Source organism: Mugil cephalus, chromosome 4 (genome assembly GCF_022458985.1).
Source record: "Mugil cephalus isolate CIBA_MC_2020 chromosome 4, CIBA_Mcephalus_1.1, whole genome shotgun sequence".
In the NCBI taxonomy this organism is placed as follows: Eukaryota; Metazoa; Chordata; class Actinopteri; order Mugiliformes; family Mugilidae; genus Mugil; species Mugil cephalus.
The window spans coordinates 19,863,545-19,882,029 of record NC_061773.1 but is presented as its reverse complement, the minus strand read 5'-3'; the positions used below and the strand labels follow the sequence as shown (position 1 = coordinate 19,882,029).

The window sequence follows — 18,485 nt, the reverse complement described above, 5'->3', positions numbered from 1 at the left end:
TGCTTCCGTCCCAGTGCCCACTCATGTTGACAGACGCCACGTCATGTGACCGACGCCACGAACATGCATGCTGGGAAATGTAGTAAAGAACCAGTCGTCCAAAATGTATTCTTTTTTTTATTTAATTATTTTATTGCAGTATTTTTTAAATAGCAGTGATAATCTTCAAACAACAGATAAAAGTCTGTTCCACTTGCTTTGGGAACGAAGGAAACCACAAGCAAATTAGTAAACAATGAGTTTTTCTTTTTTTTTTTTCTCAAAATGAAGCACAACACAATGAATCCCATGGACTACATGGACTGGTAAACAGAGACGAAACAGATTTACAAAAGCATTTTAAGAATATCTTCTTTACATAAACCCGCCAGATTTTCGTTAACCCTTAAAACGACTCTTGGCTGATATGACATGGCTCAAATAATCCATTGAAGCTGATGTTTCCTTTTTAAATCATACCCCAAAATTTTAGGTTTATTCTGTGCAAATATACTGTATTGTTTGGGCATTTACACATTTTTTTTTTTTTTAATGCAGAAAGTTCATTATTTTTCTTTCAAATCACCCTGTTGCTTTAGAAGGCATTTGATTATGTACACTATATACAAACATGCACTGTCGTAATTGCGTCCCATCTCAGTACATGGTTTTACTTGTGCTTACGTTACAGAATCCTTTCACTGTTAACCACTCTCATACGTAAGATAGACAGGAATTTGGTCTCTTGAGATCAAGGCCCCTCTCAACTTAAGCACATTGTAATTTGAAGCATTTCTACATTTGCAAATGATCTTGAGATAAAGGTCGTATGTTCAAACCAAAATCAAATTCATTACCTGCAAGGACTCACAACCATTTTTTCAAAACTTAAAATAGTGTTTTCTTGTTTAATGTGATTTCTGGAATCCGTATTAAATACTGTATATGCAACCTCAAGTGTGATTGCGGTTAATCAAATGATATCTTTTAAGATTTAAGTCTTTTAAAACCAGAGAGCACAAGAGATATGCTCCCAGAGTGTAGAGATTCCACAGTACATTTGAACAGCACTGTTCTTTCAAGTGCTTTCAATGGTAAACGTTGGTAAATCTTGACCATTGGAAAGAGCATGACATGTAAAAAGCTTTGATTCAGTGGTATAACCTTTTTAAGAAAACAAGGCAGGCTGGAAATTATGAATGGACACACCAACAGAGTTGTAGCAGTGATGCACAGTCAGTCTCATTAAAAGAAAAAAAAAATAAAGAGGAGATATGAACGCCCTCACAAGACAAAATTAAGTTAAAAAGCCTCAGTTATAACAAGGGCAGAAATAAACCAGTTTCAACTTGAAAATGATCTCTTGATGACGGCTTGATTTAGCTGAATTTAATAAAAGCATCTACACTCTTCTGTGTCATCACAGTTGCCTTGAGTTCCTCATTTTCAGTCTTTCTGAGAGGCTTTTCAAAAGCCTGAAACTGTTTTTCATTTCTGCATCCCTTTTCTTCCCCCAAGGATGAAGAAATGTTTCCTTGTCTCTCTTATGTCCGACAGGATGTGGTATGAGCAGGATTCCAAAAGATGTCCAGTGTTAGAAAAGTAAAAATGGGAAAATGCATTGTTTTTTGTTTTTTTTTCACAGGATTAACACACAGAACAGGATGCAGTCTTGTCCCATGTTCTTTCCCCATCAGCTACGTAGCAAATTGCTGATAAAATGCCAGCTTGACCCTCTCGATGTGGTGGCACAGCTTGATGGCCGGTCCCAGTTTGAGGTCCATGCACTCCTGCACTGTCGGGAGGTTCAGCAGCAGCAGCGCCTGTCCGTCAATCTCCTGCAAAGACGCACAGGCTCATATGAGATCTGTGTTTCGGCTTAACTAACAGCAGATACATTACCCAGTGTACTTAAGGCAGAAGAGGGGAGTGAGCTCTCATCCTGAGTGGCTATTAAGGCTGTGAGTATTTCTTACCTGATCCAAGAAAATCCTTGCAAGAGGTGCACAGTCAGTGGTCCTGATGAAGCGAACCACATCTGTAACGCTCCACTCCAGGGGGCTGGTGTCCAAACACAGCTTCTGAGGAGGCTCAGCCTTTGACGTCTATAAACACACGGATAGGGTGAGTCAGACAGAGACTTTGAGACAGAGACTTTGAGACGGAGACCTGGCCAAAGAGTAAAATCTCAAAGCTCATTCGAACGCTCACAATCGATGCTAGAGAGGGTACCAGACCTAAACATGTCATAAAAGAACCCTGCTTTTTGAGTCTTATCACATTCATCGCGAGCTTGTAAAAAGGAGTAAAGGTCTGAGTGTATCAGCAGCTAGTGATAATGTGCTTTCACTCAAGGAGAATAAAGGGACACAAGGTCACATTGAAAGGCTCTTTAAAATGGATGCTAGGTAGAAGAAGGCAGTAAAGAGACTGAGTGCAAAGCAAGAGTAAAATCATCTCATCTTACTAGTCAAGTATTAAGTACCAATTACAAACATTCATCAGAAATATTGCAAAACTTTCATCACCTTTGGTGAAGGCGGGTGATTCTCGTCATCAGAAAATGAAGGCGAGCGGGGTTTTCTGCGTCTACGCGTTGGCCTCGGTGTTGCCGGCGGGGAAGGGGAGGGTGTGGTGGGCTGAGATTTCCCTACTGACTGCTCAGAGTCATCCTGCAGATCATCCTGCATCTCAGAGCCAGTGTCTTCACTCAGGGAGTCATTTTCATCCAAGTCTTCCTCCTCTCCACTGCCCTGTGAACCAAAGTTTTTTTTTTTTTTTAACAAAGTCTGATGACACACATTGATGTATCATTTAAGATAAAACTTAATGAATAATATACAGGTCTTGTACCTGTGGAGATCCAGCAGGTGTGTTGTCCACTGAAGCTGAAGAACGTCTCTTTTTATGGACAAAGAGCTGCTTCCTCCTCTTCCTCCTCCGCCCTCTCCTCTTCACTCCACCCTCCAGATTTGAATGGCCCCCGGGTGGACGACCGACACGTTTACTTTTCTTCTTTCCGTAGTAATATGCTGGAAAAATAAAAAAAGAAGACAACGAACCTACTGTTAAATTTGCATCTGACATGTTTTATAAAGATGAATGGTAATAAAAAAGTCCTGATACTCTACAGCGTGTAGAGATATGAAAATACAGATAACACAGAAAGCGTAATCATTTCTCTGTTGCCAGTTTCCTGGTGGAGCTGCAATAAACATATCAACAAATCTGTGACTTTGTGCCAACAAAATAATTCTGCACGTGATGAAAAAAGCCCAATTTTGACACATTTTTGGCATACAATGCCTGCTTATTCAATGCCCGCCAAAGGTTACTGCAATTAGCAAAATTCTAAAGCTCTGTCGCCCTGCTTCACAGAATATTGGTATTCCGCTGAGCTTTCATGCACCCACTGATTATTTCTATTCATGAGCAGCATAAATGAAAAGAGTCTGGAAAAAAAGGAGAAATGGGAGAGCTTTGTGGTAAATGAGAACAAGTCTGAATAATGTTTTAAATTACAGTCACAACTGTCAGTCTATAAAGACGTTAATATATAATATAATATATAATATAAGAGTTTACAGTGTTTTCAATGTCTATTTTGGTAAGAAATTAGTCTCTCTCCAGGTAAATCCACCTCCACTGTAAACCACCTACTGTATTTGGTCTTGGTGAGGACGGAGCAGTTCTCCGAGCAGCGCTCCAGAACCATGCGAGGTCCAAACAGGTTCGGGCAGCACTCTAACTTAATGCACGTTTTCCTGCAGAAGTCGGCCACACGGTCTGCGGTACGGACAATTTCCACAGTGGCCCGATAACTCTTTCCCTTGTACCTGATATTTGGAGAAAAAAAATAAAAAATTAAATTGTGAAAGAAAATATAAAAAATCAGATGCAAGTAATGGAGAAGCTGCCGGTTAAATCAGAGCTTCAGTGAAGTAGCAGCAGCTTGTGGAGCTAGCCGCTTTCATTTGCGTCGTGTACCGTCCACAAATAGGCCAGCTGTTATCACTTGTGCTATCGCTGCAGGTTTTCTAAAGCGCATGGTATTTTGAGTTGAGGATTAAATGGTGTTTCTCCTCACTTGGCTTTGAGTGTCTCCCCATGGCCTTGCCAGCGGCTCTCCTGGTCCAGCTGCAGCTCTCTCAGCACACGGCTGGGTTTGTATGCCGAATTTATCAGCAGAGTCAGTACCTGGATACAAGATGTGAATGTAGGTGATCCACAGGTTTGAGGGTTACGACTTTTACTTACTTTAGTAGCACCACTTTATTAATTTTAATATCAAAGAGATACACATATCAGACGCCACATTAAAACTACTGACAAGTGAAGTACGCAACATTGATCATTTTGTGACAATACGATGTTCTTCTGGGAAAACTTTTGGACCTGGCATTCATGTATATTTTACTTGTATCACCCACCTAAACCAGACCAGACACCCCCACCCCATAGCACTGACACTCCTCCGATACACAAATACAGCTTAGGAACAACTCAAAAAACAGGAAAACCAGCACAAGGTGTTGACCTGACCTCCAAATTCACTAGATCCCAAACTGATCAGGTATCTGATGCACTGGAACAAGCCTGACCCACAGAGGACCCTCCCCTCAACCCAGACGACCCATAGGCCCCACTAACAACCTTCATAGGACACTCTCTGAAGGCCCATTTTTTTCTAAATCGGCCGTAATTAAGTGATGACCATGATTTAATCTGGTTCAAGTAAATATGAAAAGGAACCACAGTCAGATGAAAAGTTAGAAGGTTTACAGCAATGCTAGCAGACCTATGGCTTTGGCTAAACTGAGTGCGCTAATATGCTCACAATGACAAAGCTAACATGTGGATGTTTCACTTTTAAATCATTTGCAATGTTCTCCCTGTTTTGCATTTGCTAATTTAAGCACAAATGTCAAAGGCTTGGACTTGATGGCACATAAAGAGCTAAGGCCAAGGCAATTTACAATTCATCACTTGGGGAATCATGAATGGCATTTTTAATCCAGCACTTGCTGATACGTCTCAATTTAGGTTCAAAGTGGTGACTGAGACCATCAACGTTAATGTTTGTGTTGAGATGTTGTACTATTCAGTGACCAGCAGGACAAGCCTTCTCACCTCTTTGAGCACTAGGACACAATTTCCAGGGCCAATGAACTGAGGCAGCTCTGCGATGCGTCCCTTGTTGAGGTAAGGCCCCGAGAAACAACGGTGGTTGAAGTAGATCTTGGGACAGCAGTACTTCCCGTTCCCCTGCCCTGTAAAAGATCATAATGTGACATTGAAATGATTGAACAACGACAGACTACACCCTCGATCAGAAGTCAGAACGCTGAACAGGACCCTAAGACCTCAGACATACGCACCTGTTTCAGACGGATTTGCCACCTGCTGCTTGACAGTGTCAGGTGACTTGGGTGGAGTTCTCCTGTAAAGTGAAAGAAATTAAGTCAAATATGGAAAGACTTTTGGACTCAATCTATTTAAGGCAATAAACCCACCCACATCCCGCCCTTCCTCTCATACTCACTGCTTCTCTGGCTGCACCACAGCAATCTTCCTTTCTTTCTCCACTGAAAAACAAGGAGAGACTAATGTGTGCCCAGTCAGACCATTACATTCTGCCGTTTATTCCGAGGTCAGGCTGAAATAAAAGCTGTATTATGTTCGCCGGTGCTTTAGTAAGAGACTCATTAAAGCAACTGACTGTGTAAAGATCCATGAGAGTGCGCTGAGATGACTCATGCTGTATACCTGAGGGCTTGATGGGGTAGACGAGTGGATAGCCGTTTGTCTCACACCAGCTGACGGGGAAGATGTCAAGGGAGTCCACATGAACTATCACCTCTGGCAGTGGCTGCTTCAGACCTGCGGGAAAAAAGATACATGCAGCTTTAGTGGAAGTCATGGTCAGTACATAATAAGCAGAGATAAAGATACCACAGGCTCAGGTCTTACTGGCATGGATGCAAAATGTCCGCCATTACTCGTGGTACTTTAACTAGAGTTTTGGCTTCATCAATTACTCTTATAATCATATTTTAACTACTGCAGTGGCAGTGATACTAGTTACTTCAAACCTTTTTCTACTCAGCTATTTTTTGTTTTTTTGAATCTTAATTATTAGGTGCTTATTCCTATTCAGTGCCTAAATTTAGTCGTGTATAAACATAATGCTGACGCTGTACAAATTAAGCTGTGGCATCTGAACTGTAAGACATTCATTTTGCCTCTTCGTGAGTTTACATGATTTCCAAAGCGGTAATCTGAGTCTGAGTCCTGTCAGTTTTTATCTACGTCCTACTAAAGGAAACACATTCTTTCAGTGACCTATCTCACCTTCCAGGCTGAGCCAAAGGTATTGTCCTTTGACCCTGGTGACTGTTGCCACGTGAATGTTCTCAGGTGACAGTGGGTTGACAGCCTCGAGTCTCATGCCCTCTTTGAAGCTGTGGTCGCACTGCTCCTGCGATGCAAACAGAGAGAGATGTTACACCGCGGAGGACGCTAGAGCGCGGTGTGAAAACTGTCCATTAGGAAAACACAACATTCATTCATTTTGTCTAAAAGCGAGAAAATTCACAGTGAGCCGTCACCGACTTAGACCACATCCCACTGTAGAGTTATGTTTTCATCCCTGGTATTCACTTTAGACATGAGTTCCCACATTTGGCCATTTGTGACAGTCATACTGCTGTGAACTCGAGCTCCTCTCGACTGTTAACGCTACAAGGGTTCAAATAGAGTCAAACAATTCTTCCAGCAATGATGTTCAATAGCTGCAGTATTACAATAGTTAAGTTCTGTTTGAGGTGTGATTCCCTGCATAGGAATCCATGGGTCTGCTGTCTGACACCTGCGTTTCACACTATGGACTGCTATAATTTTTTTAGAGGGATACTGAGAATTTCAGTTGCCCTTTTTCTTAAAAAGACATTGTGAATTATCTGGTCCAGCATGGCAATAAAGCATAAAAATGTTGTCAACTTTGTCATAAATTAATGTTTTAAGTGGTATGAACTGTTAATTGGATAATGGAACTTAAGTAAAAGAAGTAAAAAAAAAAAAAAAAAACGCATCCCCTGGCTCTGAAAACCGAAAATCAATGCAGTGTTTCACCAGTGATTTTTGCTACAAGCTGGCTCCAGTTAATTACAATTCAATTTTATTTATATACCATCAATATCAATTCAAACGGTGTCGAGACGCTTTACAAAACCTGGTCTGAAACCCGGAAGGCAAGTACGAATGCGACAGTGGCACTGTTTAAACTTTAACCCCATTTAACAGGAACAAACCTTGAGCAGCGCCCAAATCATATGAAGGGACCCATCTGTTTAATGCCAGCCGGGTACTCCAGCGTACTTCTCACTTTCTCACGAAATCTCAAGTCAGCGAATATTTTTTCCGCAAGTTATTATTGCATCATTAGCTGAGGTCACATGTTCTAATCAGTGTGCTGACTCTCTCTCAGATCCATCCCATGTCACCAGATCCTCTTTTGTTTAAACCTAGTGACTTCTGTCTCAAAAAAACAACAACAATGAAAAAAAAACAACTAAATGTCAAACTTGAGGCTTCAGAGCGGTAGTGGCCAAACGAATGGGTGACATAACCGTGGCTGCATCTCATTGTTTACGGATCTTATAAAGCAGTATGATACGTGCAGAAAACAATACAATGCAAAACAAATCTTTAATTAGCAGGATAGTGGGTTTTAATAATATGGATTTCAAATGCAGTCTGACTTACAGTTGGGAAGCAATGCTGAGGAGCAGCCTCAGCCTCACACTGTTTCAAGTAATCTGCCCAGTCGAAGTCTGGTCCCTGGTATCCTGATTAAGACAGAAAAACGGTAAAGAAGTGAGGCCAGGTTGAGAGGAAAAAAAAAGGGCAGCCTGATGGTCTGAATCACTGTAACCATAAACCTTAAGCTGCTAAAAAGGGACATGTGACAGAGCGAACCTGGCGGGGGGCTGAGAGTGAGGCCGTTTTTGAGGCTCCATTGATTAGGGAAGATCCCTGGGCTGTCTCTGTGACAGAGGATAGACCGGCCTGCACCCTCTGACTCCTCAGCGCCGCAAAGGTCGTCCATGGTCACCAGGAAGTACTGCTCATTGAACACCTGAAATGCACAGTAGGTCATTTTGAGTCACTCAAATGACAGCCGTTTAGTTTTTACCATCTGTTTTCTTGCCACCAATCACACAAAGCCAGTGTTATGCTAATTGTAAAGTAGAGGAGCGCTGCTGGGTTCTAGGGCGACAGCCACATTCACACCTGTGAGGTCATCCTTTTTTAAGAAACAAGTCGGCAAAGACGGTTTATTAATGAAGATACGAAGAAAATAGATAGATCGGAGGAAAAAAAAACATTGCGACACAGAAAAAAAAAACAGCCAAGCTTTGATAGGAACGTCTGTTACCTTGGTGACAGTAGCAGGTCTGATGGAAATAGGCGCAGCAGGGTCAACAGCCTCCAGTTTCATCCCCTCCTTAAAAGAATGAGGAGCAATGGCAGGCTGATCCTGAAACAAACAAACAACACACATTATTCCCACAAGCCCCGCTACTATAAATATTTCACCCTCCCAGTTTTTAAGCAGAATCTGTCGTAAGTCGATGCTTAATTCATAATCAAGAACTGGTGATTAAACAAAAGAGATCAAATATGAGACAGAGCTCACAGTACCTTTGCAAACTCTGCAGTCAGAGCTTCATCCTGAGGCAGGTCATTAATCCTCTGCCTCACCTCCTCCCACTGCTCCTCACTCCGCAGCGCTAACAGGTCTGAAAGAGACAAACACACACAAATCAGCTGCCGAGGAGGTAATTGAGGTATTCTTTGATCATCAAGGATAAACTTTCTAATTTGAATGATGAGATGCCTTCACTTGACAAAATGTAGCCTGCGTGTCTTTGTTCTTTGGTCTAGACCTCAAAAAAAAAAATAAAAAAACTTTAAAACAACTGATCGACAAAACAAAACGATGCCCTTCAGAATTAAAATAAAAAAAGGAAAATGTGCAGATTAAAAAATAAAGGAAGCTAAACTTAAGTCCTTACCTATCATATAACAAATTCCTTATATCTTCTATATTATTTCAGAATAAAAACATGTCATATATAAAGTCTTGCCTCCAGGTATTCACAGTTTTACTGCTCACTACAACCTGTTTTTAACTTCCTCAGTGTCCAGGTATCAAAAGAACTACATTTTAGCAATAAAAGCCTGGTGTTTAGCTGTAGTGTTAACAGACGGTAGATCAGCTGGGTGAGGGGAGATCTTCAGCCTCTGGTGCTTCTTCCATCTTGTATAGTAACAAACTTTACTCTCTTAAAAGATTATTATTGGATTGTGGTCCTGCAAACAATGACCTATCTAACCCTGCATGGAATAATAATTCAACGTGCAAGTTTTTAATATGAATTAAACAGCGTAACAGCTAATAATTCAGATACACTTAATGATTAGCGGTCATGTGAATACTCATTGTGTCTGCAGTGGGAGAAAATCTAGACATCTAGATATGAATTTTCCTTTCTTCCAAAAAAAAGAAAAACGGGCCCATGTCAGTGCTGCTGACCTGAAGGAGGCCTGAGGGTGCAGCCGCGCTCTTTGGCCCAGCCGGGTGGGTGTAGGCGTGGGTGGAGATAAAAGAGCCACAGGGTTGCCGGTGTGTCTGGAAGGCCCTCTGTGCCTAGCAGGCGCAGCTTCAGCCTTCCTCCGACATTCTCCTCAACCTCAGCCGCCCAAGCCAGCCCCGGGTCAGCGCCGTCCTGGAGCTCCACGTAGCAGCCGGCGGACAGAAGATCCACCGGGTCTCTACCACGCTGAGGCTGGAAGAGGTCGAGGGGGTGGTAAATGAGAGGTGGACAGCGCGCACACACACACACACACACACACACACACACACACACACACACAAACACAAGCATTTGCACAAACGTAAATGAGCACGCGCCTAGGCAAGGAGAGGAATTTGTACTGGAGAGAATGCGCAGCATGACTAAGTGGCAGAACTGAAGCACACTGACTGAAAGCTAACTAATGGCTCTCAAGAATTTCACAAGCTGCTCCTACAGCGAATTTGTTTTCAGCGGCACAGCCACGGTGGCGTAAACAAAAGCTCGCAGTCTTTTATTTTGACTTAGAACTTCATACAGGGCACACATGCCAGACTTTATGATAGATATAATATATGATTTTTTTTTTCAACTTCCTAATTAGTTAAGTCTAACTTCAAGTGTTTAGCAAGTTAAATATGCAATGGAGAAAGAAAATGCAGTATGACTAAATTGTTAAATGTCAAGACTGTAGAGATTATAATCACCACCACAGTAATGGTCTGACAAAAACTAAAATTGTCAAATGAATCAAATCTATACTCTGTCATAGAGAGGATTACTGTTAGCGCAGACAGAAACAAAGACTGAGCCCCGCTCTGGGTGTGAGTAGCTTCTGAAGAAGGCCCACTGCTCCATTCCCATTCCTTACCAATTCCAGCAGGTTGGCAGGAGCGCTGCACTCCTCGGCCAAGGCCTTTTCCAGCAGAGGCTCCCAGTCCTGATGCTTCTCACGCACACCTGAAGTGGGTGATTTCACATCCAGAATTTAGTTCATTAACGAAACAACCGAGCGGTTCCTAGGATCCCACACACACACCTTTCTAACGCCTCTCACTCAGTCCCCCTGAACGATGGCATCGGCTCTGAAAAATTCATTATATGTAAGAGATCACCTAACATCTGTGCCATCTACCAATCTGAAAAATCAAGCATTCGGGCTTCTCTTGTATTTTGTTTTGTAATATTTCTTAGTTTGAACAAGTCCCTATAACAATCACACACAACACTTCATAGACTAGAACTTGCACTAAGCTGCACTTTATGCTCCTTGCTACAACGTTTACATTTTCTCGTACATATATATATATATATATTTTTTTTTTTACTTTTTTTACTTTAAGGGTGGTTTTACTACAGAATTCATAAATGTTATCTAATGTTTGCGTATTTGTGTGTGCCTTTAAGCTGGCGTCTGCAAAATTTCGTTATATTCTCTTAATGACAATAAACACTCTTGAATCTTGAATATGCAAATTAGGTCAATGTTAACTGAAATACTGCAGTAATAATTCTGAAAAAGGGTTTTTTTAAGAAAACAGTTTCATAGAGATTTTCTGACAATCTGACACATCCTCTTCGTTAAAGAGTCTGTCCAACCATCGCATCTGTCCTTGAAGCGCTGGTAAAAAAAAATGAAATGCAACTTTTGAAATTCCCAACACAATAACAGTAAATGAAAGGGTAGAAAACAAACAACCAAACATTTTATAATAACATATATAAGATTTTTTTTTTTTTTTGTGGCTTGGTTGATTCTTTGAACTCATTCAGGATCAACCTGCTCTAACTCCATCTACCAAAGCTCCAAAACACACCACGCCAACCCCAGCCATGCCTCACCCTCAGGTGGCCTCATGCTCTTGCCATGCTGCCGGCTCCACCCCAGAGGGTGGAGGTCTGCCGTCATGATGTCACACCAGAAGTCGGCGCGGCGGTCGTCCAGGTATCCCTCGTAGCGCAGCAGCAGCAGCTGGCCACATGTGGTGATGATGTTGGCCACCCAGTAAGGGTTGTCTGCCTCGGAGCGCACGCATACCTCCAGCTTCATGCCCGGAGTCAGTCCCGTCTGGAGGCCCTGGTCCACCTGAGACACAGACAGAAGACAATCATTCAAATCTACAGGAGAAAATTAATTCACACCACGTTATAATTTGAAATCTGCAGCTGTTTACACAAAAATGTTGATTCACTGACTGATTTCCAGACTATTAGGGAATTCGTCAGCGGACGCATATCACACATTTGAGTCATATGTTCAGGTTTAATACAGAAACTGAAACCAACAGTCACCAGAAACTTTACACAGATTAGTTATTGATTATAAATCTACAACACGTATCTACTGATGTGTGTGAAAGTTGTCAACACCCACATGTTTGAAGCTGTGATGGGGCACAGACACGGCTCCGGCCTCCTCCAGGTAGTCATCCCAGTTAAAATCGGGCACATCCTGAGCAGATTCTCCATCTGGAACACACACAAACACACATTCTTCTTTTTCAAAATGCTTTCCAGCAGTTTTTTATTTTTTTTATTTTTTATCTTACTCATTTCACATTTCTGTTCCCAGAGTATTTCTCACCAGACTCCAGTGTCTCCTGACTCATGCTGGTGCCCCCTCAAGGCCAAAACTAGGAGCTCTGAGGAGGAACAGAGGAGGAGGATTATTTTCTAGCGCGAGTAGCACTGGTCCAAAACTCTGGCGAGAGAGAAGAAAACAGAAATGAAACTATTGCACCCATCTCGCAGTCGTCTGTAGCACACTATTTCTGTGTCGGTTTAGTTAGATGTCACGACGATCTTCAACAAATATAATGTGAAACTGATGACGCTGCTGCCTTAACCATGTAATCTGCGAACAACACGTCAGCCAGCAGCTTCACGTAATTAAAATCCTACTAACCACTAACTAACTAACTAACAAGCACAGAAACCTGGACCGCCGGGTCAAACGGCAGAATAAACCGCCTTCATTTACAAACTCCTCTTCAAGGCCAAAAACAAATAATTAGCATTTGTTTGAAATTCCTAAAAAAGAAAAAAATATCAAGGACGGTCCAATAATAGAGCTGCCAAGTCTTTAGCAAAGTTACAGCATTAATATTCAAAGTGCTTCTATCTAGTCCTGGGCTTAACAGCGAAGTAACACACCAGATGGTATGTGATAGCCGTAAAATATATGAAACTATGCTAATCGCATGCAGCCTCTACTTGTGAAGCTCATTTGGGCACATCTTATTTTTTTTTTTTTTTTAAACTATAATCCTAGGCCCTTTTCCTGCTTCGAAGTGAAGATTCAAACAGCCTGGACGTGGATGTGGACACACACACACACACATCAAGCTTTGACACATGGACCTGGCCCACAGCTTTGTGGGGAGCAGATGAAATAAGTTAATGCAACAAGAGAGATGGCATGAATGAGTAAGAGGGGAATCGCTGGGCGTGACGACAGCCGAGAGCGTGCTGTATGGGGATGCTGATGGTAGCTGCTCTGTCACCGCGGCTCCATTCAAACGCCCTGTCAAGCTCGTCTTTGTCACATCTGACGTCTCTATTAAAGCCAGGGCCGCCGTCAGAAGCCACCCCCTCCCGACCACCGGACTGCCACTGCGACCCCACTGCTCCTCCAGGATCAGCGCCGCCTTTCACCCACGACCCTGCCCCAGACTCCCTCTGTCACCCCCCCCTCCCCTCCCTCTGACACACACACACACACACACACACACACACACACACACACACACACACACACACACACACCAGAGCGCCTCATTGTCCCAGAGGGGTCACACTCCTAACACAAGAGAGGAAAAAAAACAAAAAAAAAAAAAGAGCAGAGGATGAGAAATACAAACTAAAAAGTTAAGAAGCCGTATCACCGACTGCTTACATATTAGAGTCTTAAACGTTTCTTAGGCCAAACCCCCAAACTCATTAAAGACAATAAGTAGGGACACCACACCTTCTATATGTGTTCTATATTAAACTCGGCCTAGTGCTACTTATAAATATACATTATTATTATTATTATTTTGTATTCGATACCAAGCAAATAATTCACTGCCCCAAATATTTTTATTTCAAACACGTGCAACAGTCTGGTGGCTGTGCTGGAAAATTGTGGAGGAAAATTTTTAAAATTTGCGACCTCCCCTGGAGTATCTCGTGGACCCCCCGTTGAAGACCCATGTATTACAGCATTTATGAATTCTTGGAAGAAACGGGCTGTTTGAGCTTTCTTTATGGCGTCGAAATAATAAAATTCACTAGTCCCGCCTAGTCAGGAGCAAAACTTTGAGCAGCTGAGGTCATATATGCAGAAATATGGTGGATTTAAGCAACCCCACCACAAATTTAACAAGCCTTGGGTCTGTGAGTCTGTGAATGTCTCACATGAGTTTAACACCAAACTTTTGACGGAGCGAAAACGGGGCAATGTTATTTACACGTTAAACGTAATAGCACATGAAAACACAGAGAATGGATAATCAAATTCCAAACTCAGGAAATCAGTCCATTCAAGAATCATGTTATGCCCCATATGCTTTGTGGTCTGTAGCCCCTGTCTACCAAGGAAACCGTGGGGCTTTCTTCAATGTGAATATCATTACTTTTCAGTTGTTGTGTCTATGCGAATAAATTTGGTGTGAGCCCGACAAAATGAAACTGAAATGACACTTCATGTGTTTCTAACCGGTGAACTGACTCCAACTACCTTTACAAATACACAAGCTTCCATTATTTGTTCTAAGTTGTTTGACTGCTGGAGGTGTAGCTTTCGGCAGCCATTAAGCCTCAGCTCATGCAGACAGGAAGAAAACCAACTTCCCCTGTTTCACGTACACTTAACAGTCTGTGTGGACCACAGCTAACTGCAGTCTGCCGGAGTGTTTCTGCAGCACCCGAGACTCTGACTGAACCTGAAAGAGAAAGCGCCAAATGTGAACACACCCACGGCAACATACGCACACACACACACACACGAAAACAAGCACCCTGCGTCCCCTTTACAAGCACTTTCTGAATCATATCCTCATCAGCACTTAGCATGCCAGCGAGCGTTTCTAAAGAAGTCTCTGATATCCCTGGGTGGGAAACGCAACCTGACAAGATACACATCCACACACACTGCAGCTTTTCTAGAAAGTAAAATCAAAGTCAACTTACAATGAAAGAAAATTGAACTGCCGAACATTTTCTTATACACTATCACCCGAAAACGCATCTGGACATGATCGATGGACGATTTAAAAACAATAAATAAGGAAAAATAATATATTCTCCTGCCCGCGTTCACACTCTAACACTTGCAAAGCTTTACACTTATTTTGTTTATTTTCAGCGTTCTTTAAACCACCGTAAAGGGAAGCGAGTGTGAATGTGCACATGTAGCACCATTAAATCATAAAGGTACCTTTGGTTTTATTGTTCCCGGTTTGTCATTTGCATGCCACACTGGAAATCACCGGAGTTTTGTTTGTCACGTTCACGGCAATGTTACATTTTCGGTTGTGTCCAGAAAGTGTTGTTTTAATAACGCTTTTGGAACTGGAGGCACTTCTTTGGTTAACAAAAGTAGCTCGGATAAAAACACTCAAATCCGTCGACTATTGAAATATTGTCAAGGACATAATTTCTACAAAAATGTTCCTGAATATTGTAAATATACACTCACTTCCTAGTTCATTAAGTGCATTGGGCTCTAATATAAACAGCCCTGCAGTAAATCTGTTATTATGTTCAGTTTATGTTGAAACAGAAAAGAGGCATCATTAAACCATATGATCGTGTTATTTGTTATTTAACCTAGAACCTAAAATGTGGCTCCCGGAAATAATCGGAACATGTGTCGGTGCAACATAACAGTATTTTATTTATTTTTTCCTGCAGAGAGAACAAAAAATAAATAAATAAAAGCTCTTCTTTTCTCTTTTGTTGTAGGATGGTAGATGATGTTTTCTGGCTCAATAACACTAATCATCTGGCACCATAGGTGAATAAGAAAATATTGTTGTTGTTTTTTTGTTTTTGTTTTTTTACGACCAAAGCATTTAAAAATAATAATAACAGAATAAAACTACGAACATGAATTAGACTACTGAGAAACAGAAAGGTTGCTCTCATCAGGATTATAAACCTAAACACCACAACATCTGTAATGTGGACAAGATGGTTCCACTGAAAGACAACAGACTGTAGTGCAGCCACATCCAACCTGCTCACAGGACGATGACATTAATGGAAAAAAAAACACACACACGCATATATAAAAAATACATTAAAACCAAACATTTCATTTAGCTGCTCAATTCAGCAGCAATAATATTGTCATTGCACAGCGGCACGTCAAGCGGAGCAGCGCTGCCGGTGGATCACTCAAGTTGCACAATAGGGAAGTTAAGGGCCAGATGAATAATAGGTTGCACTAAGTCGTGCAACGTGACTGATAAAAAAATAAATGAAAATCTAACGACAAGTATCAGCTTTTCATTTTCAAATAATTAAAAAAAAAATAAAAATAGTTTATGTCGCCTGTGTTTGGCAACAGCCTCACAGAAACACAAATCGGATGAGGTCGTGCAACCTTCATTATGTAAGACCTCGACATTACAAACACGCCGAGTTGTCCGAGGCCAAATTAAATGTTAATTTGCGCACATTCCTTAAAGTGTAGTTTAAGATTGCACCGTTTGTTCGGACTGACCGCAGCGTTCAGAGGCAGAGATGGGCCATCAACGCAATGGCTTTGCAGAAAGGGAGAGACAGAGAGGCAGAGAGACTACAGCGCCGACGGTCTAACTTTCACACTGAGCACAACATGATACGACCCGATTGGGGAAATTATTAAATTGCCGGCTGATGAATGTTTAAAAATACCAGCCTTGCGCCGTGCGGGACTCTTTCTGGACACATGGTAAAATCGCCTGTGTCCGAGTCAAGTTACTGAACGTCACGGCTTGAGCAATAGGAGCAGGCTGACGAGCAATAAGGGCGCTTACACTCGACCGAACCCGACTCATCTTTTTGAGAGACGGGAAAAAAGACGAATGCGCCACCACCGCACAAAACACCCGTGGGAATTAGTGACAAACAACACACCGCATGTGAATATTTAGTCGCAAAATTCGCCCCTTACCGCTAAGTAGTTTTTCCAAGTCGGTTTTTTAGATGCCGTTCCTCTCCGCCTGCTCGCTCGCTCGCAGCAGTGTTAATCCAACGTGAATAGAAAAAAAACCCGAGCCCCGGTTCGTCCTTTCAAAGTAAGACGTTGCCCACGGCCGGTGTCGCGAGCCGTCGCCAAAGCAACAAGCGGGAGCTTCTTTTTCCTGCGCCGAGGATTAAATCCAGCCACTTCCGGTATCGCGCGAGCTGCGTCTCGTCAGCTTTACGCAGTTTCTCGTCCACGACCTCATTCCAATATGGCACAAATGGCCACTGCGCATGTACTGCCGCCTATATGAGCCTGGCTACATCACACGCCGACTTCCATCTTCACATACACACACACAAACACACACGCGCGCACAGACACACACACAATAAAATATCACACAAGCAGAGTCAAGACTAAAATCTGTAACACGCTGGAAAGAAAAGAAAAGGAGGAGGGAGGAGGAATAAAGCCAAGTGTTTTTCAGCTCGCGTTCGTTCGCCTAGTCAGGGAGGGTGAGCCCTGCGAGTCGCTGAAGCCTTGTATCCCCAGCGGAATCAACACTTAGTTAAAGGTTGAGCTGCAATTAATTGAACATATAATCGACCCACTTTCGATAAGTGGATTTTTTTTTTTTTTTTTTTTTTATCGGTGGAGAAGCAGTTCGTTCGGCGGAGAAGTGTCATGCGGTCCGTGTTATTGAAGATGACCTCGAGTTGCTTTATTTCCTTCCATTGTGATATTTTGTAAAGTAAATAAAATACCCACGCACTGCGAGATGCAAAGCTGAATGAGTCAATACTTTTCAGTCAACCACAATAGCGCCTGGTTTAAAATTCAATATGTCATTGCTGATGCACGGTACTTCTGCTGCACAAGGATGTCAAGCCGGGGTTTTTCTTTTTTTTTTTTTTTTTGGAAGAGAGGGCGGGAGAAACTGCTGGAAATATGCGTTGACGCCGTGAGTGCAATCCTCTGTGAGTCCACGTATTTGCTCTAATAAAAACGCTTCCTTTATGAAATAAGTGTATTTGTCGTCTCGGAAAGCCCCCCTCGCAGCCTTCAAACCTAATCCGTTGTCTGGAACAGATTTTTTTTTTTTTTTTTGTCGCTCATAGGGACCATATACTGCCTCAGATAATCCTCCACAATAGACCAACCCTTTCTTTGGATGCGTATTACAACAAAAGAAAAACACAAGCGGGGATTTTTATTTAATCAGGTGGAAATAACGCAATATAATGTTCGCTACAGAAAGCGATCGGACCTTGCAGTCGAAACATTGCGAAAGCCATGAATAAATCAAAAGGGGGCAGGCATTTATTCACATATTTATTCAGTGATTTTTGTTAAAGTGTAGACGTGCCTGCACTGTGAACCTTTCCGATACAAGGCCAATATTAAGGAATTATGCTTACTAAATTTTTTTTTTTTTTAAATTGTGTTATTCTTTTGGATCGTGACATTGACCACCTGCGTGTTTTGTAATTTTCCTTCCTTATTTATTATGATTAATATTCTTAACATCACCTACAACTTTAATGATGCACTGGGACAAAGGCTGTTTGAGTGAAGGGAGATCTCTCAGCAACTTAAAGTGGCTTGTCTTCGTGCTGCTTGCCGTTTTTTGTTTTGTGTTTGTTCACAGCCTACACCCTGCAGCAGGCAGTGGGACACCGCTGGAGACAGAGGACGGGTCCTGAAAGGCTGGA

The 18,485-nt window shown here is 42.1% G+C and overlaps 1 protein-coding gene across 5 annotated transcripts; it reads right to left on the bottom strand.

Moving 5' to 3' along the window:
• Positions 1 to 1,124: 1,124 nt before the first annotated feature.
• On the bottom strand, positions 1,125 to 18,422 carry sfmbt1 (Scm like with four mbt domains 1). 5 transcript variants are annotated; one of them, XM_047583694.1, is made up of 22 exons: positions 16,759 to 18,419; positions 14,466 to 14,542; positions 12,202 to 12,259; positions 11,992 to 12,086; positions 11,460 to 11,703; positions 10,489 to 10,577; positions 9,578 to 9,830; positions 8,683 to 8,780; positions 8,417 to 8,518; positions 7,957 to 8,116; positions 7,744 to 7,826; positions 6,331 to 6,457; positions 5,746 to 5,859; positions 5,522 to 5,564; positions 5,358 to 5,419; positions 5,110 to 5,249; positions 4,067 to 4,176; positions 3,640 to 3,815; positions 2,833 to 3,011; positions 2,508 to 2,732; positions 1,956 to 2,084; positions 1,125 to 1,817 (listed from the first exon to the last, which is right to left on the bottom strand). In XM_047583694.1, the coding sequence occupies exons 3-22, from the start codon at positions 12,224 to 12,226 to the stop codon at positions 1,677 to 1,679; spliced, it is 2,595 nt and encodes an 864-aa protein (XP_047439650.1). In that variant the 5' UTR covers positions 12,227 to 12,259; positions 14,466 to 14,542; positions 16,759 to 18,419; the 3' UTR covers positions 1,125 to 1,676. The 5 variants fall into 5 exon arrangements, with proteins under 5 accessions (XP_047439650.1, XP_047439651.1, XP_047439652.1 ...); XM_047583695.1 differs by lacking the exon at positions 14,466 to 14,542 and having other exon boundaries at positions 5,358 to 5,416; positions 16,759 to 18,422; XM_047583696.1 differs by lacking the exon at positions 14,466 to 14,542 and having other exon boundaries at positions 12,167 to 12,259; positions 16,759 to 18,420.
• Positions 18,423 to 18,485: the final 63 nt, after the last annotated feature.

Coding starts and splice junctions, on each gene's coding strand:
- sfmbt1 (XM_047583694.1), bottom strand. CDS start 12,226: ATGAGTCAGGAGACACTGGAGTCTG. Junction 5,565..5,745: donor CTACCCCATCAAGCCCTCAG/GTATACAGCATG, acceptor CTTGTTTTTCAG/TGGAGAAAGAAAGGAAGATT. Junction 1,818..1,955: donor CAAGGATTTTCTTGGATCAG/GTAAGAAATACT, acceptor GCGTCTTTGCAG/GAGATTGACGGACAGGCGCT.